The sequence below is a fragment of the Nomascus leucogenys genome, chromosome 2 (assembly GCF_006542625.1).
Source record: "Nomascus leucogenys isolate Asia chromosome 2, Asia_NLE_v1, whole genome shotgun sequence".
Lineage (NCBI taxonomy): Eukaryota > Metazoa > Chordata > Mammalia > Primates > Hylobatidae > Nomascus > Nomascus leucogenys.
The window spans coordinates 62,881,063-62,895,693 of record NC_044382.1 but is presented as its reverse complement, the minus strand read 5'-3'; the positions used below and the strand labels follow the sequence as shown (position 1 = coordinate 62,895,693).

The 14,631-nt window shown below is 54.5% G+C and overlaps 1 protein-coding gene across 2 annotated transcripts; it reads left to right on the top strand.

Moving 5' to 3' along the window:
* Positions 1-1,086: 1,086 nt before the first annotated feature.
* On the top strand, positions 1,087-13,991 carry CX3CL1 (C-X3-C motif chemokine ligand 1). 2 transcript variants are annotated; one of them, XM_003263097.2, is made up of 3 exons: positions 1,087-1,267; positions 8,539-8,659; positions 10,974-13,991. In XM_003263097.2, the coding sequence occupies exons 1-3, from the start codon at positions 1,198-1,200 to the stop codon at positions 11,974-11,976; spliced, it is 1,194 nt and encodes a 397-aa protein (XP_003263145.1). In that variant the 5' UTR covers positions 1,087-1,197; the 3' UTR covers positions 11,977-13,991. The 2 variants fall into 2 exon arrangements, with proteins under 2 accessions (XP_003263145.1, XP_030652378.1); XM_030796518.1 differs by lacking the exon at positions 1,087-1,267 and adding an exon at positions 1,732-1,770.
* The last annotated feature ends 640 nt before the right edge of the window (positions 13,992-14,631 follow it).

Below are 14,631 nucleotides of genomic sequence, written 5' to 3'. Positions count from 1 at the left end.
GTCTCAGGGATTGTTGCCACTGCCTTTAGGGAAGGCTGCCATGAAGGCAGACTGTGTTTTAATGTGCTCCCAAGGCTGGTAAGCCTCTGCACCCTTCGGTGAGAGCGTGTTGGCTGGCCCTGTGTGGTCCTGTCGCCACCTCTCATGGAGAATGACCTGGGAGGGCCGGTGCTGAGAAGCCCCCTCCCCAGTGCACTAGCCCAATGCTCTCCTTGGGCAGATAGAGAACTCAGGCCCCACGAGAGGCAAGGCTTATCCAGGGCATGGCTGCAGAGTTGAGGAGCCAAGAGCCACAGAGTTATCAGGGATGGGTTGGCAGCCACCTTGTTCTTTGGGCTAACAGGGGCCACAGCAGAGGTGGGAGTGGGTGCAAAGCAGGGAGCGGGAGGCCGGGAGGTGGAGGCAGGGAGGCCAGGGCTCTCTCCTGGGTCCTGAGCTGTCCACATTCTGCTCATCATGGTGGTGGGAGGGGGGTCCTCCACTCTGATGCTGTGGATAACCTGGGGTGGCTGCGGGTCTCCGTTTCCCCATCTATCCATATGAAGTTGGACTCAATCCTTCTTTCAGCAGACCCTGCACTGAGCCCCTGCTGACTTCAGGCTCCCTGCTGGGCTCTGGAGATGCATAGATCAATAAGGTCCCCCAGGAGCTTGGGATTCTAAGAGGGGAAATTTGGGGGTCCATCTTGATGTGGGCAAGGCATTCCCTGGATCAAAGAAGAGTTTGTCAGACCCAGGATGGAGGGGCCCTGAGTCCCTCCCAGCCCCTTGGCACCCCACTCTCTATTTCATGGCCTGCTGGCCTTTTGTGTGTTGCCCACTTAGGAGCAAGGGCCCCAGGCCAGATCCTAGGGCGTGTTCCCAGCTCATGGCAGGAGAGGAGGCCTTTGTACCCAGGCAGGCCTGGTCCAGCCTCCCGGGGAAGGTCCCAGTATGACGAGCCTAGGATGGTGAGAAGCCCAGGGCCACAAAGCCGGCTTGGTTCCTTGGCAACATCCTGAGGAATCCAGCGGCTGCACACTGGCTCCCTTCCTCTCCCCTCCCACCCTCCTGCCTGCGGGGGCTGGAGGCGGAGGCAGCCAACCCCATTATAAAAAGCCACAGAGCTCTGGCGGCGGCGAGGGGACAGCACTGAGCTCTGCCGCCTGGCTCTAGCCGCCTGCCTGGCCCCCGCCGGGACTGTTGCCCACCCTCAGCCATGGCTCCGATATCTCTCTCGTGGCTGCTCTGCTTGGCCACCCTCTGCCATCTGACCGTCCTGCTGGCCGGTAAGTGGGTCCTGGACTTGGGCACGAACAGGGTAGGGAGCCCCCAGCCCCTTGTCCATCCCTCAAGCCTGACATCAGGGTCCCCAGACCCTGCCTGGGTAAAGCTCAAGGCTGGTGGCAGCCCCTTCCCCAGGGATGTGCGGGAGGGGGCGGGGAGCCTCCCTTCCCCCAGATGCAGCGCTGGACAGATTTCCAGTTGCCAGCGACTGCCCTGCCTGGCCCAGTGAGCAAAGTGGCTGTGCCTGGAAGCACGGAGAGGTGGTGTGGGTGGCATAAGGGAGCCAGATGTGGGTGTGCAAGGAGGGTGGGGGTGGAGGGAGCCTGCAGAGGCTCCTGGTGGGCACCGGGGTGGGAGGCCCTGGCTGACAGTGGCTGGCTCTTTCCATCAGGCGTTAATATGTAACCCGCAGCCCTGGCCCTGGGCCAGGCCACAGTTGGAACTTTCTCCTGTCCTGTTTTCAAAGCCCCCAGGATTAGGGGGCCCAGGACGAGTGAAGGTCAAGGTCACTGCAGCTCATGGTTGGGGCTTGCCGCTGCTGTGCTAGTCTATAGCCCCAGTTTTGCTCTGCCTGTGTCTACCCATCATGCTGTCTTCCTCCTCCAAGCACAGTGTAGAAAATGCTTTTGCCTCTAGTCACTTGCTTACTGAAGCCCAGGACCTGGTAGGGGTACATAATTAACCATCCTACCTGATATGGATAAGATGGAGGCCCAGAGAGGTTTAGAAACTGGCCCGAGGATGCACAGCCAGCAAGTAGGGCAGGAGAGGGTAAGACTCATGGGACTGAATGCAGGAGAGAGCACAGATGCACACTCACCACCTTTGTGGGCCACATCATCTGTATGAACCGCTAGCCAGCCCCCTCCTCAGGGAGTGCCCCCACCATCTGGCAGGGTGACATTCAGAGAAGGTGAGACTTTGCCTGTGGGCACACAGCAAGTCTGGGAGAATGAGAAGTAGTCCCCAGCATCCAGATATTTCCATGGAGCAAACTCACCCTGGGGCAGGGAGCAGGTGCGTGGGTGGGTGGGCACGTGAGGGTGGTGGAGGTGAATTCCTGCTGGCTTCCTGCTTTCTGGGCTTGGGCCCTGAAGCCTGAGGTGTCTGGGGACAGTGAGATCTGGAAAGTGGGGAGTCAGATGGTGGCTGCTTTGCCACAGTCTTGCTGTGTGACCCTGAGCAGGGTCTTGCCTCCTCTGGTCCCAGCTGCTGCATCTTTAAATATAGCTATTACCTCTCCGGTGGATTGGGGGAGGTTGATGAGGTTCCAATGCCTATGGGGGTGTTTTGAAGAGGGCGGAGGAGGAGGATTACTTTTACTAAGCTGAGAGGGGGAAGGGTCCTAGGCTAGGATGGAAAGGGGACCCTGGGGGACCCTGGGTGCTCAGACTAGCAGCCTGAGGCTTTAGAACCAGGCTTCTGCCCTCATCTTGGTCATTGGCTTTACTGGAAGATCCTGGGCATTATTGGAACCTTTCTCAGCCTCAGTTTCTCCTCCTGTAAAACTGGGCATTTGACCAGGCTCACCATGGAAGTCCTCTCCCGCGCTGACATGTATGGCTCTGAGAGGCCCTCGGGAGCCCCTACAGGACGAGGAGGTGGTTTGGAAGCCAGAGAGACCCCAAGAGGAGGCTGGGGGTTTCGTAGCTGCTGCCCTGACTAGTGTGGGGCAGCTGCGTCAGTCCCCAAATGTGGGTTTGTGGGGCTGTGTCAAGCAGGAGGCTTCTGTGCTTTATATAACAAACCTGCAGCTACGAGTCAGTGCAGAGCATTGCCCGCCCCCACCACTCCAAGAGCTGACGCATTCACTCCCACTCAAGTCCTGGCAAGAAAGAGAAAAAAACGAATCTGTTTTAAGCTCCCATAGCCTACCCGCCTCATTAGCAGTGGGGGTGGATGGGGAGGGCATGGGAGGATAAATTCAAGAGTGTCAGATCCAGGCCCCTGTCGAATTTAAATAAAAATTCCTCCATTTTTCTGTTGATTAAGGTATTATGTCACAAAGCGCTTCCTTAGGCATTTTGTCCATTCATTCAACAAATAGTTATTGGACACCTACTCTGTGACAAGCCTGGTTCTAGGTACTGGGACAACATCAATAAATAAAACAGCCAAGGACCTCAGCCCTCGGGGTGCTGTAATTCAACTGCAGAGGACAGATAATACACAAAGTAAATCAGTAAACAGTGTGGTCTGTTGGAAGGAGAAAAGGCACTGTGATCAAACAATAGAGAGGGGTGGCTGGGCGCAGGGGCTCATGCCTGTAATCCCAGCACATTGGGAGGCCAAGGTGGACAGATCACCTGAGGTCAGGAGTTCAAGACCAACCTGGCCAACATCGTGAAACACTGTCTCTACTAAAAATACAAAATTAGCTGGGTGTGGTGGTGCATGCCTGTAGTCCCAGCTACTTGGGAGGCTGAGGCAGGAGAATTGCTTGAACCTGGGAGGCAGAGGTTGGAGTGAGCCCAGATTGTGCCAGTGCACCCCAGCCTGGGTGACAGAGTGAGACTCCATTTCAAAAAAAAAAAAAAAATAGAAAGAAAAGAAAAGGAAAAGAAAAATAGAGAGGGGAGAAGAGAGGTGTTGACATTTTAAATAGGGGGTTAGGGTGGCCGACTGAGTAGGTGGCTTTGCACAGTTTGGAGGGGGGTGACGGAGGGAGCCATGTGGATATCTCTAGAGCAATGGTCTTCAGTGAGTAACTTTGCTCCCCCATGGGCCATTTGGCAATTTCTAAAGACATTTTTTACTTGTTACAAATGTCCCAATGTTTTTGGTTCAGTTGAGCTACTCGCCTCTAGTGTGTAGAGGCCAGAGATGCTGCTAAACCTCCTACAGTGCACGAGGCAGCCCCCAAAACAAAGAATTGTCTGGTCCAAAATGTCAGTAGTGTCACTGTTGAGAAACCCTGCCCTAAGGGAAAAATGCTCCAGATGTTAAAAAATGCTTATTCTCACAACCACACTGTGAAGCAGGTATTGTCATGTCCATTTTACAAGTAAGGAAACTGAGGCTCAGAGAGTCCGAGTGACTTACTCAGGACACACAGCTGGGCAATGGCTCAAGCTCTCTCTTTATCACCTCATCCAGCAACCCAGGACATTCCCTGAGTCTCCTTCTAAGACCCTGGAAGACTCTTAGAAGTCCTTGAGGTCCAGCCTAAAGGAGACTTCCTCCAAGAAGCCTCCCCTGATCATTTGAAGTTGGAAGTGGCCTCTCCCTCATGTAAACCCCAGTATGTTCGTGGTATGTTCTGGAACACTGTGTTTCTACCTGGCATCTAGGGTAGCCTGGAACAGTGGGGTGTTTAGGGACGGGGTAGAAAACTAGCTCTGCCACCACGCAGCTGTGTGGCACTGGGCACATTTAACCTCTCTTATTCCCAGCTTCTGCATCCGTAAAGTGGGGATAATAATACTCCCTTTGCAGGGATGTTGGGAATTAAAGAGAGCAGATGTGTACACGCTGGACACAGGGTCCGATACACAGTAGGTGCTCAATTAAAAATAAATAAATAAAAGCTCTGATACTTTGTGTGCCTGTTTTACCTGTCCATCAGGCTGGGAGCCTTCTGAGGCCAGAGGCATTCCTTGTTCATCTCACTGTACCTCACAGCACCCAGCACAGGGCCTGGCAAGAGCAACAAGCATTTGTTGGTTGACTGAATAAACAGAGTGATCTGATGGCATTTATTGGGATGGAAGCACTCTCTCCAAGCTCAGCACCAGTGCCTATGGGAGAAAGAGCTCAAGGTTAAGGATAAGAGGGCCTGAGATTTTTGTATATACTCAAAAGTAATTCCAGCCAGTGTTGGCGGAATCAGGAAGTGGATGGATGGATGGATGGATGGATGGATGGATGGAAGAAGGGATGGGGAGGGGATGATGAGGGATGGATGAGTGGGTGAGATAAAAGGGGGTGGAAGATTGATAGGTGGTAGGCAGGGGAGAGGGAGTGGGTAGATGGATGAATGGAGATGAATAGGGGATGGGCAGGAGGTGGCAGGTGGGTGAGGAATGGGTAGAAGATTGATAAGAGTGGGTGGACTGATGGATGGATAGGTAGATAGATGCATTAAAGAGAGATAAGTAAATTGAGAATAATTTCATTCAATGAATATTGATTGAGTATCCACCTTGTGCTTGATGCTGGGAAACTGTGATACCAAGACAGACGAGGTCCCTGCCTTCCTGACACTCCTATGACAGATAATATATGACTGGCTGGATGAGGCATTGCCTCCATTTACAGAAAGGAAAACAGCTCTGAGAAGGGACAGGCTCCCCAGGTTAGTTAAACAATCTTCCTGGCAGAACCAAGAACTGAGCCGGGCCAGGACCACTCAGGGACCGTGGCAGAGGGTGGGGACTTTGGAGACAGGATGACTCTGTGGCTCTTTAAAGCCCTGGAGGTGGGCAATGGCTTTCCCCATCTTGGATTTGGGACGCACAGAATGGACCTTCTTTCCTATCCACTGGGCAGCCTCCCTTGCCTCCTCCTGTCTCTGGTCACTCAGGGGCACCGTATTTTCTGGGGCTTCCCAAAGAAGACACCTGCAGGCCATTTTAGGGGACTGCTACCTGGCTTCACTCAATAGGGCCTGGGGAGGCTGCAGGTGAGTCAGTCTGAGGTCCCATTGCAGAAGGAGGGTGGCCAGCCCACACAGTGACTTTTATATCCTGGTTACTCAGAGAGAAAGGACAGCCCTGTGACCTGGGGAGCCCCTCCTGCACGCAGCCCCCAACCCCCTGAAGCTACTAGTGCTGCTCCTTGGTGACTCAACCCAGACCTGTCAGCTCTAAACCACCTTCCCACAAAGCAGGGTGGGCCAAAGCTAAGGGGGAGCGATGGAGAGAGGAAGCAGCAGACTCTACAAAGTCTCTGTGTGTGCGCACGCGTGCATGCGTCTGTATTTGGGAAAGTGGAGTATGTTTGCATGGCCACATATATGTAAGTATTTATGCATGAGCAGTTCATGTTCTGGTGGAGCCCAGGGATGCGCTGGGGGTTTCCCAGGCTCTGAAGGGCTAGATAAGATCAGCTTGCTCTCTTGACTGCCCTGGCCTCCAGATGTTTGCAAAACCCTCTGGGGTCTTGCTTTTGCTGCACATAACCTTGACCCAGATCTGAAACTCAAGCTCTTCCTTGTTTTTTTGTTTGTTTGTTTGTTTGTTTTTGAGACGGAGTCCCGCTGTCGCCCAGGCTGGAGTGCAGTGGCGCCATCTCGGCTCACTGCAAGCTCCGCCTCCCGGGTTCACGCCATTCTCCTGCCTCAGCCTCCGGAGTAGCTGGGACTACAGGCGCCCGCCACCGCGCCCAGCTAATTTTTATTTTTTTCTGTATTTTTAGTAGAGACGGGGTTTCACCGTGGTGTCGATCTCCTGACCTCGTGATCCACCCACCTCGGCCTCCCAAAGTGCTGGGATTACAGGCGTGAGCCACCGCGCCTGGCCTCTTCCTTGTTTTTTATACTTATCCTCCTTGAGCTCACACTAAGCAGAAAAAAATTTGCTGGAGATTATAGGGGAAGAGAAAAGGTGGAAATGCAATGTAAACAACTTCAAATGTTTATATCAAATAGTTGGGTTTATTTGTCCTGTCCCGGGGTTTCTCTCTGGTTCCACGTGACACTCAGCTACTGCCTGCCCCTTCCGCCCCGCTCTGCCCCCACCCTATTCATACCGTCCATCTCCAACCCTCCTCCTTACTCTTCTCGCTCCAGGAATTTCAAATGCCTCTTCCCTCCTAGGCAGGATGACTCAGTACCTTTCAGCAACTGCTCTCAGGCTCATTCTGGCTCTTAGCAGCAGAACAAAGGATCATCTATTCAGCAGACCCCACCTTCCTTAGAAAGCAGTTGTACTTATATTTTTTTTAAAAAGTTTATTGCTGGGCGTGGTGGCTTGCATCTATAATCCCAGCCATTCCGGAGGTTGAAGTGGGAGAATCGCTTGAGATCAGGGGTTCAAGACCAGCCTGGGCAACATAGCAAGACCCTGTCTCTTAAAACAATTAGCCAGGCATGGTAGCATGCACCTGTAGTCCCAGCTACTTGGGAGGCTGAGGCAAGAGATCTCTTTTTTTTTTTTTTTTTTGAGACGGAGTCTTGTTCTGTCACCCAGGCTTCAGTGCAGTGGTATGATCTCAGCTCACTGCAACCTCTGCCTCCCGGATTCAAGCAATTCTCCTGTCTCAGTTTCCCAAGTAGCTGGGACTAAAGGTGCACACCATCATGCCAGGCTAATTTTTGCATTTGTAGTAGAGACAAGGTTTCACCACATTGATCAGGCTGGTCGCAAACTCCTGACCTCAGGTGATCTATCTGCCTTGGCCTCCCAAAGTGCTGGGATTACAGGTGTGAGCCACTACACTTGGCCAGGAGGATCTCTTGAGTGCAGGATTTTGAGGTTGCAGTGAGCTAGGATTATATCACTGCACTCCAGCCTGGGCAACAGAACAAGACCCTATCTCTTAAAAAAAAAAAAAAAAAAAAGACAGCAGGAAGAAATAAGGCAGAGGTGAGGGGATAGGCAAGGCCACAGGCCCGGTGGGAACTAGAGCCGGCCTGGTAGGATAACCTGTTCCATCACTTGCTGGCTGTGTGACCTTAGCAGGTCCCTGTCACTCTCAGATTCATCCCCCCTGCTGCACAATGGACCACTTAATTTTAAAAATTAATCCGGGCATGGTGGCTCATGCCTGTAATCCCAGCACTTTGGGACGCCAAGGAGGGCAGATCACCTGAGGTCGGGAGTTTGAGACCAGCCTGACCAACATGGAGAAACCCCGTCTCTACTAAAAATACACAATTAGCCAGGCGTCATGGCACATGCCTGTAATCCTAGCTACTCAGGCAGGTGCGGCAGGAGAATCACTTGAACCCAGGAGGTGGAGGTTGCAGTGAGCTGAGATCATGCCATTGCACTCCAGCCTGGGCAACAAGAGCAAAACTCCATCTCAAAAAAAAAAAAAATTAAACTCCTAATATGTGCCAGGCAAAAAGAACTCTATAAATAAGAATTCACGTTTCTTATTCTTACAATAAGACTATGAGGTAGATACTATTTTTGTTCCTATTTTACAGGTGGGGAAACTGAGGCATACAGAAGTTTGGCGGGGGAGGGAGGCTGAGTCAAAGGCCTTGAAGGCCAGGGCGTACAGGGGATCAGCTTTGGCTTGGGTGGTGTGGCTGGGACAATCTGGCATGGGGTTGGGAAGCCAGATGCCCACAGACATCCCTGCTGACCAGGAACCTCTTTGGACTCAGGACAGCACCACGGTGTGACGAAATGCAAAATCACGTGCAGCAAGATGACGTCAAAGATACCTGTAGCTTTGCTCATCCACTATCAACAGAACCAGGCATCGTGCGGCAAACGTGCAATCGTGTAGGTACTGCCCTCGAGGCCTCTGAAATCCCGTACGGGCCCTTGGAATATTCCCAGACCTCTGAGAATCTACGTCCACACCTCTGCTCCCAGACCTGGGCCCCCAGGCAAAGGCCTCAGCACACGATTCTCTTGCCCCTGGCCTGCAGGCCACCTCAGTGACCTTAATTTCTGTGCCACATGGCTAAGGTGGAGAGTGGCTTCCTGAATGGCCCAGTGTGGCTGGGTGGCAGCCACCCTGGCTTGTGGCCTGTAGCAGCCATGAAGGGTGGTAATTCCTCTTGGGCTGAAGCACATGTTACCCCACGCTCGAACCCACTGTTTTTCATGGGGCGGTGTGGGTAGGCGTAAAGCATGACGGTCTTACTTAAAATGCAGTTTCCAGACTCTAACAGACCTGATGCAAATCCTGCCTTCCCTCTTACTGGCCGGGTGGCCCTGCTTCCATTGCTTACTTTTTGCACCTTGGTTTCCTTGTCTGTAAAATGGGTAGCTAGGACAGGATGTAACTAAAGTGCTTGGCAAGGGCGCAGTGGCTAATGCCTGTAATACCAGCACTTTTGAAGGCCAAGGCTGGTGGATCACTTGAGGCCAGGAGTTCAAGACCAGGCTGGCCAACATGGTGAAACCCCATCTCTACTAAAAATCCAAAAACTAGCCAGGCATGGTGGTGGGCGCCTGTAATCCCAGCTACTCGGGAGGTTGAGGCAGGAGAATCGCTTGAACCGGAGAGGTGGAGGTTGCAGTGAGCCAAGATGGCACCACTGCACTGTGGCCTGGGCAACACTGTGAGACTCCATCTCAAAAAAAAAGAAAGAAAGAAAAAGAAAAGAAAAAAAGAAAAAGAGAGAAAGACAAAGAGAAATAAATAAAGTACCTGGCAGGGTGCTGTCAGTAGGAGCTGCAGAGATCACTCTCTCCATTTGACAGACAGGAAACAGGGCCATTTCGAGACTTGGGGGAGGGAGTGAGCCATTGTCCCCCTGGCTGTTGAGGACCCTGGCCATCTTGGTCACTTGCTCCTCCTGGGGGCTCTCTTGGGTCCTGTCTAACCAGCCAGCCCTGAGGCCTTTCCCCAGGACTGACTTTTGGGACCTAAAGCAGCCTCAGCCAGACCTAGGGGCCGGGCAGCAGGAAATGGCCAATGGCCCTTTGCTTTCTAGGCTCAGCTAAAGGAAGTCTGGCACTTCCTCTCCTCAATTATGCAGTTTCTAAGGTGAGCAAGGTACTGAGCGTGCTCCTGCCAGACCTCTTTGCTGATCGGTCAAGGCTTACTTCCCCAAGACACCCCCAAGTATTTTTTGTTTTCTAGATGAAGGGGAAGAAGGAAGTGGGGGAGGGGATCACTGTGCCCAGGGGGCCTGCAGGGTCAGACTTGCTTCCTGGACTTCTCTGGCTTTCCGGCATCCTGGGGCCAGGTGCCCTTACTTCACCTCTCTGAGCCTTGGTTTCCTCATCTGTAAAATGGGGATGAGCCTGGTAGCCACCCTGTGGAATGAATATAAGGTTTAAACATGGGCAAAATGCCAAGCACAGGCCTTGGCATGGAGCCAGGGCCTCTGTCAGCTCTGAGCTGTGTGGCTTGGTGGTGAACCAGCCACACAGGGCTTCAGAGGAAGTTCAAGATTTGGAAGGCACCCGGGATCCCAGTGAGGCTGCCACATATTTGGCTCTAGCCCCTTCTGCCCATGAACATACATCAGGAGGGGAGGAGAGGGGCCCAGAGCACAGCCTGTAGCTGTGAAACCGAAGGAGAGGAGCAACAAGACTCAAAAAGTCTCATAAGGCCTGTTCCAGAGTGAGGAGGCCCCATACAGAGCTCACCTGAAGTCCCCCCCAGCAGAAGACTCAAAGCCCAGAGCCCCCTGCCTTAATGGTAACAATGTTATCGACATTGTGATTATTTTCAGCTACTACTGATCTATTCTGAGCCAGGTGCTTCACATAATTTACCTTTTTTTACAGTAACACAGAAGTAGGGTGATCAACTCATCCCTGTTTGCCTGGGGACTTCCCCAGTTTTAAAATGGAAAGTCCCCCATCCTGAGCACCCCCTCCATCCCAATTTTTCTGGGATGGCTGGTCACCCTACAGATGGGAGGCTTTCCTATCTCCATTTCTCGGATGAGGACCTGGGAGCTCAGAAGGGCAGGTTGCCCCAGCTGGTCAGTTGCCTCACAGCCGCTAAGAGGGAGGGCAGGGTTTCCAGCCGGGTGTGTTCACCTGCAGAGCATTGGTGCTGTGCCCCCACACCACGCTGGCCTGGGTTTCTGGTATCTGGGCATCACTGGATCCCTGTCTTCCTCCCTTGTAGCTTGGAGACGAGACAGCACAGGCTGTTCTGTGCCGACCCGAAGGAGCAATGGGTCAAGGACGCGATGCAGCATCTGGACCGCCAGGCTGCTGCCCTATCTCGAAATGGCGGCACCTTCGAGAAGCAGATAGGCGAGGTGAAGCCCAGGACCACCCCTGCTGCCAGGGGAATGGACGAGTCTGTGGTCCTGGAGCCCAAAGCCACAGGCGAAAGCAGTAGCCTGGAGCCGACTCCTTCTTCCCAGGAGGCACAGAGGGCCCTGGGGACCTCCCCAGAGCTGCCGACGGGCGTGACTGGTTCCTCAGGGACCGGGCTCCCCCTGACACCAAAGGCTCAGGATGGAGGGCCTGTGGGCACGGAGCTTTTCCGAGTGCCTCCCGCCTCCACTGCCGCCACGTGGCAGAGTTCTGCTCCCCACCAACCTGGGCCCGGCCTCTGGGCTGAGGGAAAGACCTCTGAGGCCCCATCCACCAAGGACCCCTCCACCCAGGCCTCCACTACGTCCTCCCCAGCCCCAGAGGAGAATGCTCCGTCTGAAGGCCAGCGTGTGTGGGGTCAGGGACAGAGCCCCAGGCCAGAGAACTCTCTGGAGCGGGAGGAGATGGGTCCCGTGCCAGCGCACACGGATGCCTTCCAGGACTGGGGGCCTGGCAGCATGGCCCACGTCTCTGTGGTCCCTGTCTCCTCAGAAAGGACCCCCAGCAGGGAGCCAGTGGCTTCAGGCAGCTGGACCCCTAAGGCTGAGGAACCCATCCATGCCACCATGGACCCCCAGAGGCTGGGCGTCCTTATCACTCCTGTCCCTGACGCCCAGGCTGCCACCCGGAGGCAGGCGGTGGGGCTGCTGGCCTTCCTTGGCCTCCTCTTCTGCCTGGGGGTGGCCATGTTCACCTACCAGAGCCTCCAAGGCTGCCCTCGAAAGATGGCGGGAGAGATGGCGGAGGGCCTTCGCTACATCCCCCGGAGCTGTGGTAGTAACTCATATGTCCTGGTGCCCGTGTGAACTCCTCCGGCCTGTGTCTAGTTGTTTGATTCAGACAGCTGCCTGGGATCCCTCATCCTCATACCCACCCCCACCCAAGGGCCTGGCCTGAGCTGGGATGATTGGAGCAGGGAGGTGGGATCCTCCAGGTGCACAAGCTCCAAGCTCCCAAGCACACCGCAGGAGGCCAGCCTTGACCATTCTCCACCTGCCAGGGACAGAGGGGGTAGCCTCCCAGCTCACCCCAGCCCCAAAACTCTCCTCTGCTGCTGGCTGGTTAGAGGTTCCCTTTGACACCATCCCAGCCCCAATGAACAATTATTTATTAAATGCCCAGCCCCCTCTGACCCACGCTGCCCTGTGAGTACTACAGTCCTCCCATCTCACACATGAGCATCAGGCCAGGCCCTCTGCCCACTCCCCACAACCTCATTGTGTCTCTTGGTCCTGCTGCAGTTGCCAGTCACCCCGGCCACCTGCGGTGCTATCTCCCCCAGCCCCGTCTTCTGTACAGAGCCCATGCCCCCACTGGTGACATGTCTTTTCTTGCATGAGGCTAGTGTGGTCTTTCCTGGCACTGCTACCAGTGAGGCTCTGCCCTTGGTTAGGCATTGTGGGAAGGGGAGATAAGGGTATCTGGTGGCTTTCCTCTTTGGTCTACACTGTGCTAAGTCTGAAGGCTGGGTTCTGATCCTAGTTCCACCATCAACCCACCAACATACTCCCATCTGTGAAAGGAAAGAGGGAGGTAAGGAATACCTGTCCCCCTGACATCACTCATTGACCTGAGGCCCTTCTCTCCAGCCCCTGGATGCAGCCTCACAGTCCTTATCAGCAGAGCACCTTAGACAGTCGCTGCCAATGGACTAACTTGTCTTTGGACCCCGAGGCCCAGAGGGCCTGCAAGGGAGTGAGTTGATAGCACAGATCCTGCCCTGTGGGCCCCCAAATGGAAGTGGGCAGAGCAGAGACCATCCCTGAAGGCCCTGCCCAGGCTTAGCCACTGACATAGCCTGGGCTCTGCCTCCCATCACCCCCTAAGAGGGAGGAGGGAGGGCTCCAGACACCTGTCTAAGAAGCCCAGGAAAGGCTCCAGGAGCAGCCACATTCCTGACGCTTCTTCAGAGACTCCTGCAGGCAGCCAGGCCACAAGACCCTTGTGGTCCCACCCCACACATGCCAGATTCTTTCCTGAGGCTGGGTTCCCCTCCCACCTCTCTCACTCCTTGAAAACACTGTTCTCTGCCCTCCAAGACCTTCTCCTTCATCTTTGTCCCCACCGCAGACAGGACCAGGGATTTCCATGATGTTTTCCATGAGTCCCTTGTTTGTTTCTGAAAGGGACGCTACCCGGGAAGGGGGCTGGGACACGGGAAAGGGGAAGTTGTAGGCATAAAGTCAGCGGTTCCCTTTTTTGCCTGCTGAAGGCTTGAGCATGCCTGGATGGGGCCGCACCAGCTGGCCTGGCCCCTCAGGGTCCCTGGTGGCAGCTCACCTCTCCCTTGGATTGTCCCCGACCCTTGCCCTCTACCTGAGGGGCCTCTTATGGGCTGGGTTCTACCCAGGTGCTAGGAAGACTCCTTCACAGATGGGTGCTTGGGGGAAGGAAACCCAGCTCTGCTCCACAGAGAGCAAGACGCTGTGCCGCCCTGCCCACCCAGCCTCTGCACTCCCGTGCTGGGCGTGGCGCAGTATATTCAGGAAGCTCAGGCCTGGCTCAGGTGGGGTCACTCTAACAGCTCAGAGAGGGTGGGAGTGGGTCCGATGCACTTTGTTCTGGCTCTTCCAGGCTGGGAGAGCCTTCCAGGGGTGGGACACCCTGTGATAGGGCCCTGCCTCCTTTGTGAGGAAGCTGCTGGGGCCAGCTGGTCCCCCTTCCATGGACTTTGTTCATTTCTCCAAGCAGGACATGGACAAGGATGATCTAGGAAGACTTTGGAAAGAGTAGGTTGATCCTTTTACTTTTCCAACCCTCATCACCAATGTCTGTGCCATTTTGTATTTTACTAATAAAATTTAAAAGTCTTGTGAATCAATATGGGTGATTTCTCTGGGGACAAGTCCAGCAACCAGGGCTTCAGAGGGGAAGGAGTGGGGCGGGAGCGGAGGGGTCGGGGGGTGGCGGCAAGACCCCTTTCAGCCCTGGAGACCCCCATCTCCAGTTCACCTGGGGCAGAAGAGCAGACATTTTTACAGTCAGCAAGAGAAGAAGCACCAGGGATTGGAGTGAGGAGTGCTGAGCCCTCAGTCCAGCTCTGTTCTGCCCGGCTGTGTGATGTTGGGCCAGGGCCCTCGCCTCTCTGGGTCTTATACATGTGAGTGTGAGGCCTCTCCTAGTCTGGCAGGACTCAGAATCCCTCATGAAGCCCTACCCCATGCCTGCTGAACCACCATCCCAGGGGCCCTGGGACCACTCTCAGTGAACTGGTGCCCCATGGGAGGAAACTGGCCCGTAGTTTCCTCTTTGCGGCCTTCCTGTTCAGATGAAGATCAAAGAGGGATTACTTCTTAAGGGACCTGGGAGTTCATAGATGTGCCCCAAGCGTGAGCCTTGTGGTGGCCCCTAAGCTCTTCAGTGTTCTGGGAGGCTTCATAAGAGCTGCTGTGTACAGTTGTGCAGGTTGGAAACTGCACAAGGCTGCCACAGACCAAGTCCAGCCTACTGGCATCCAATAT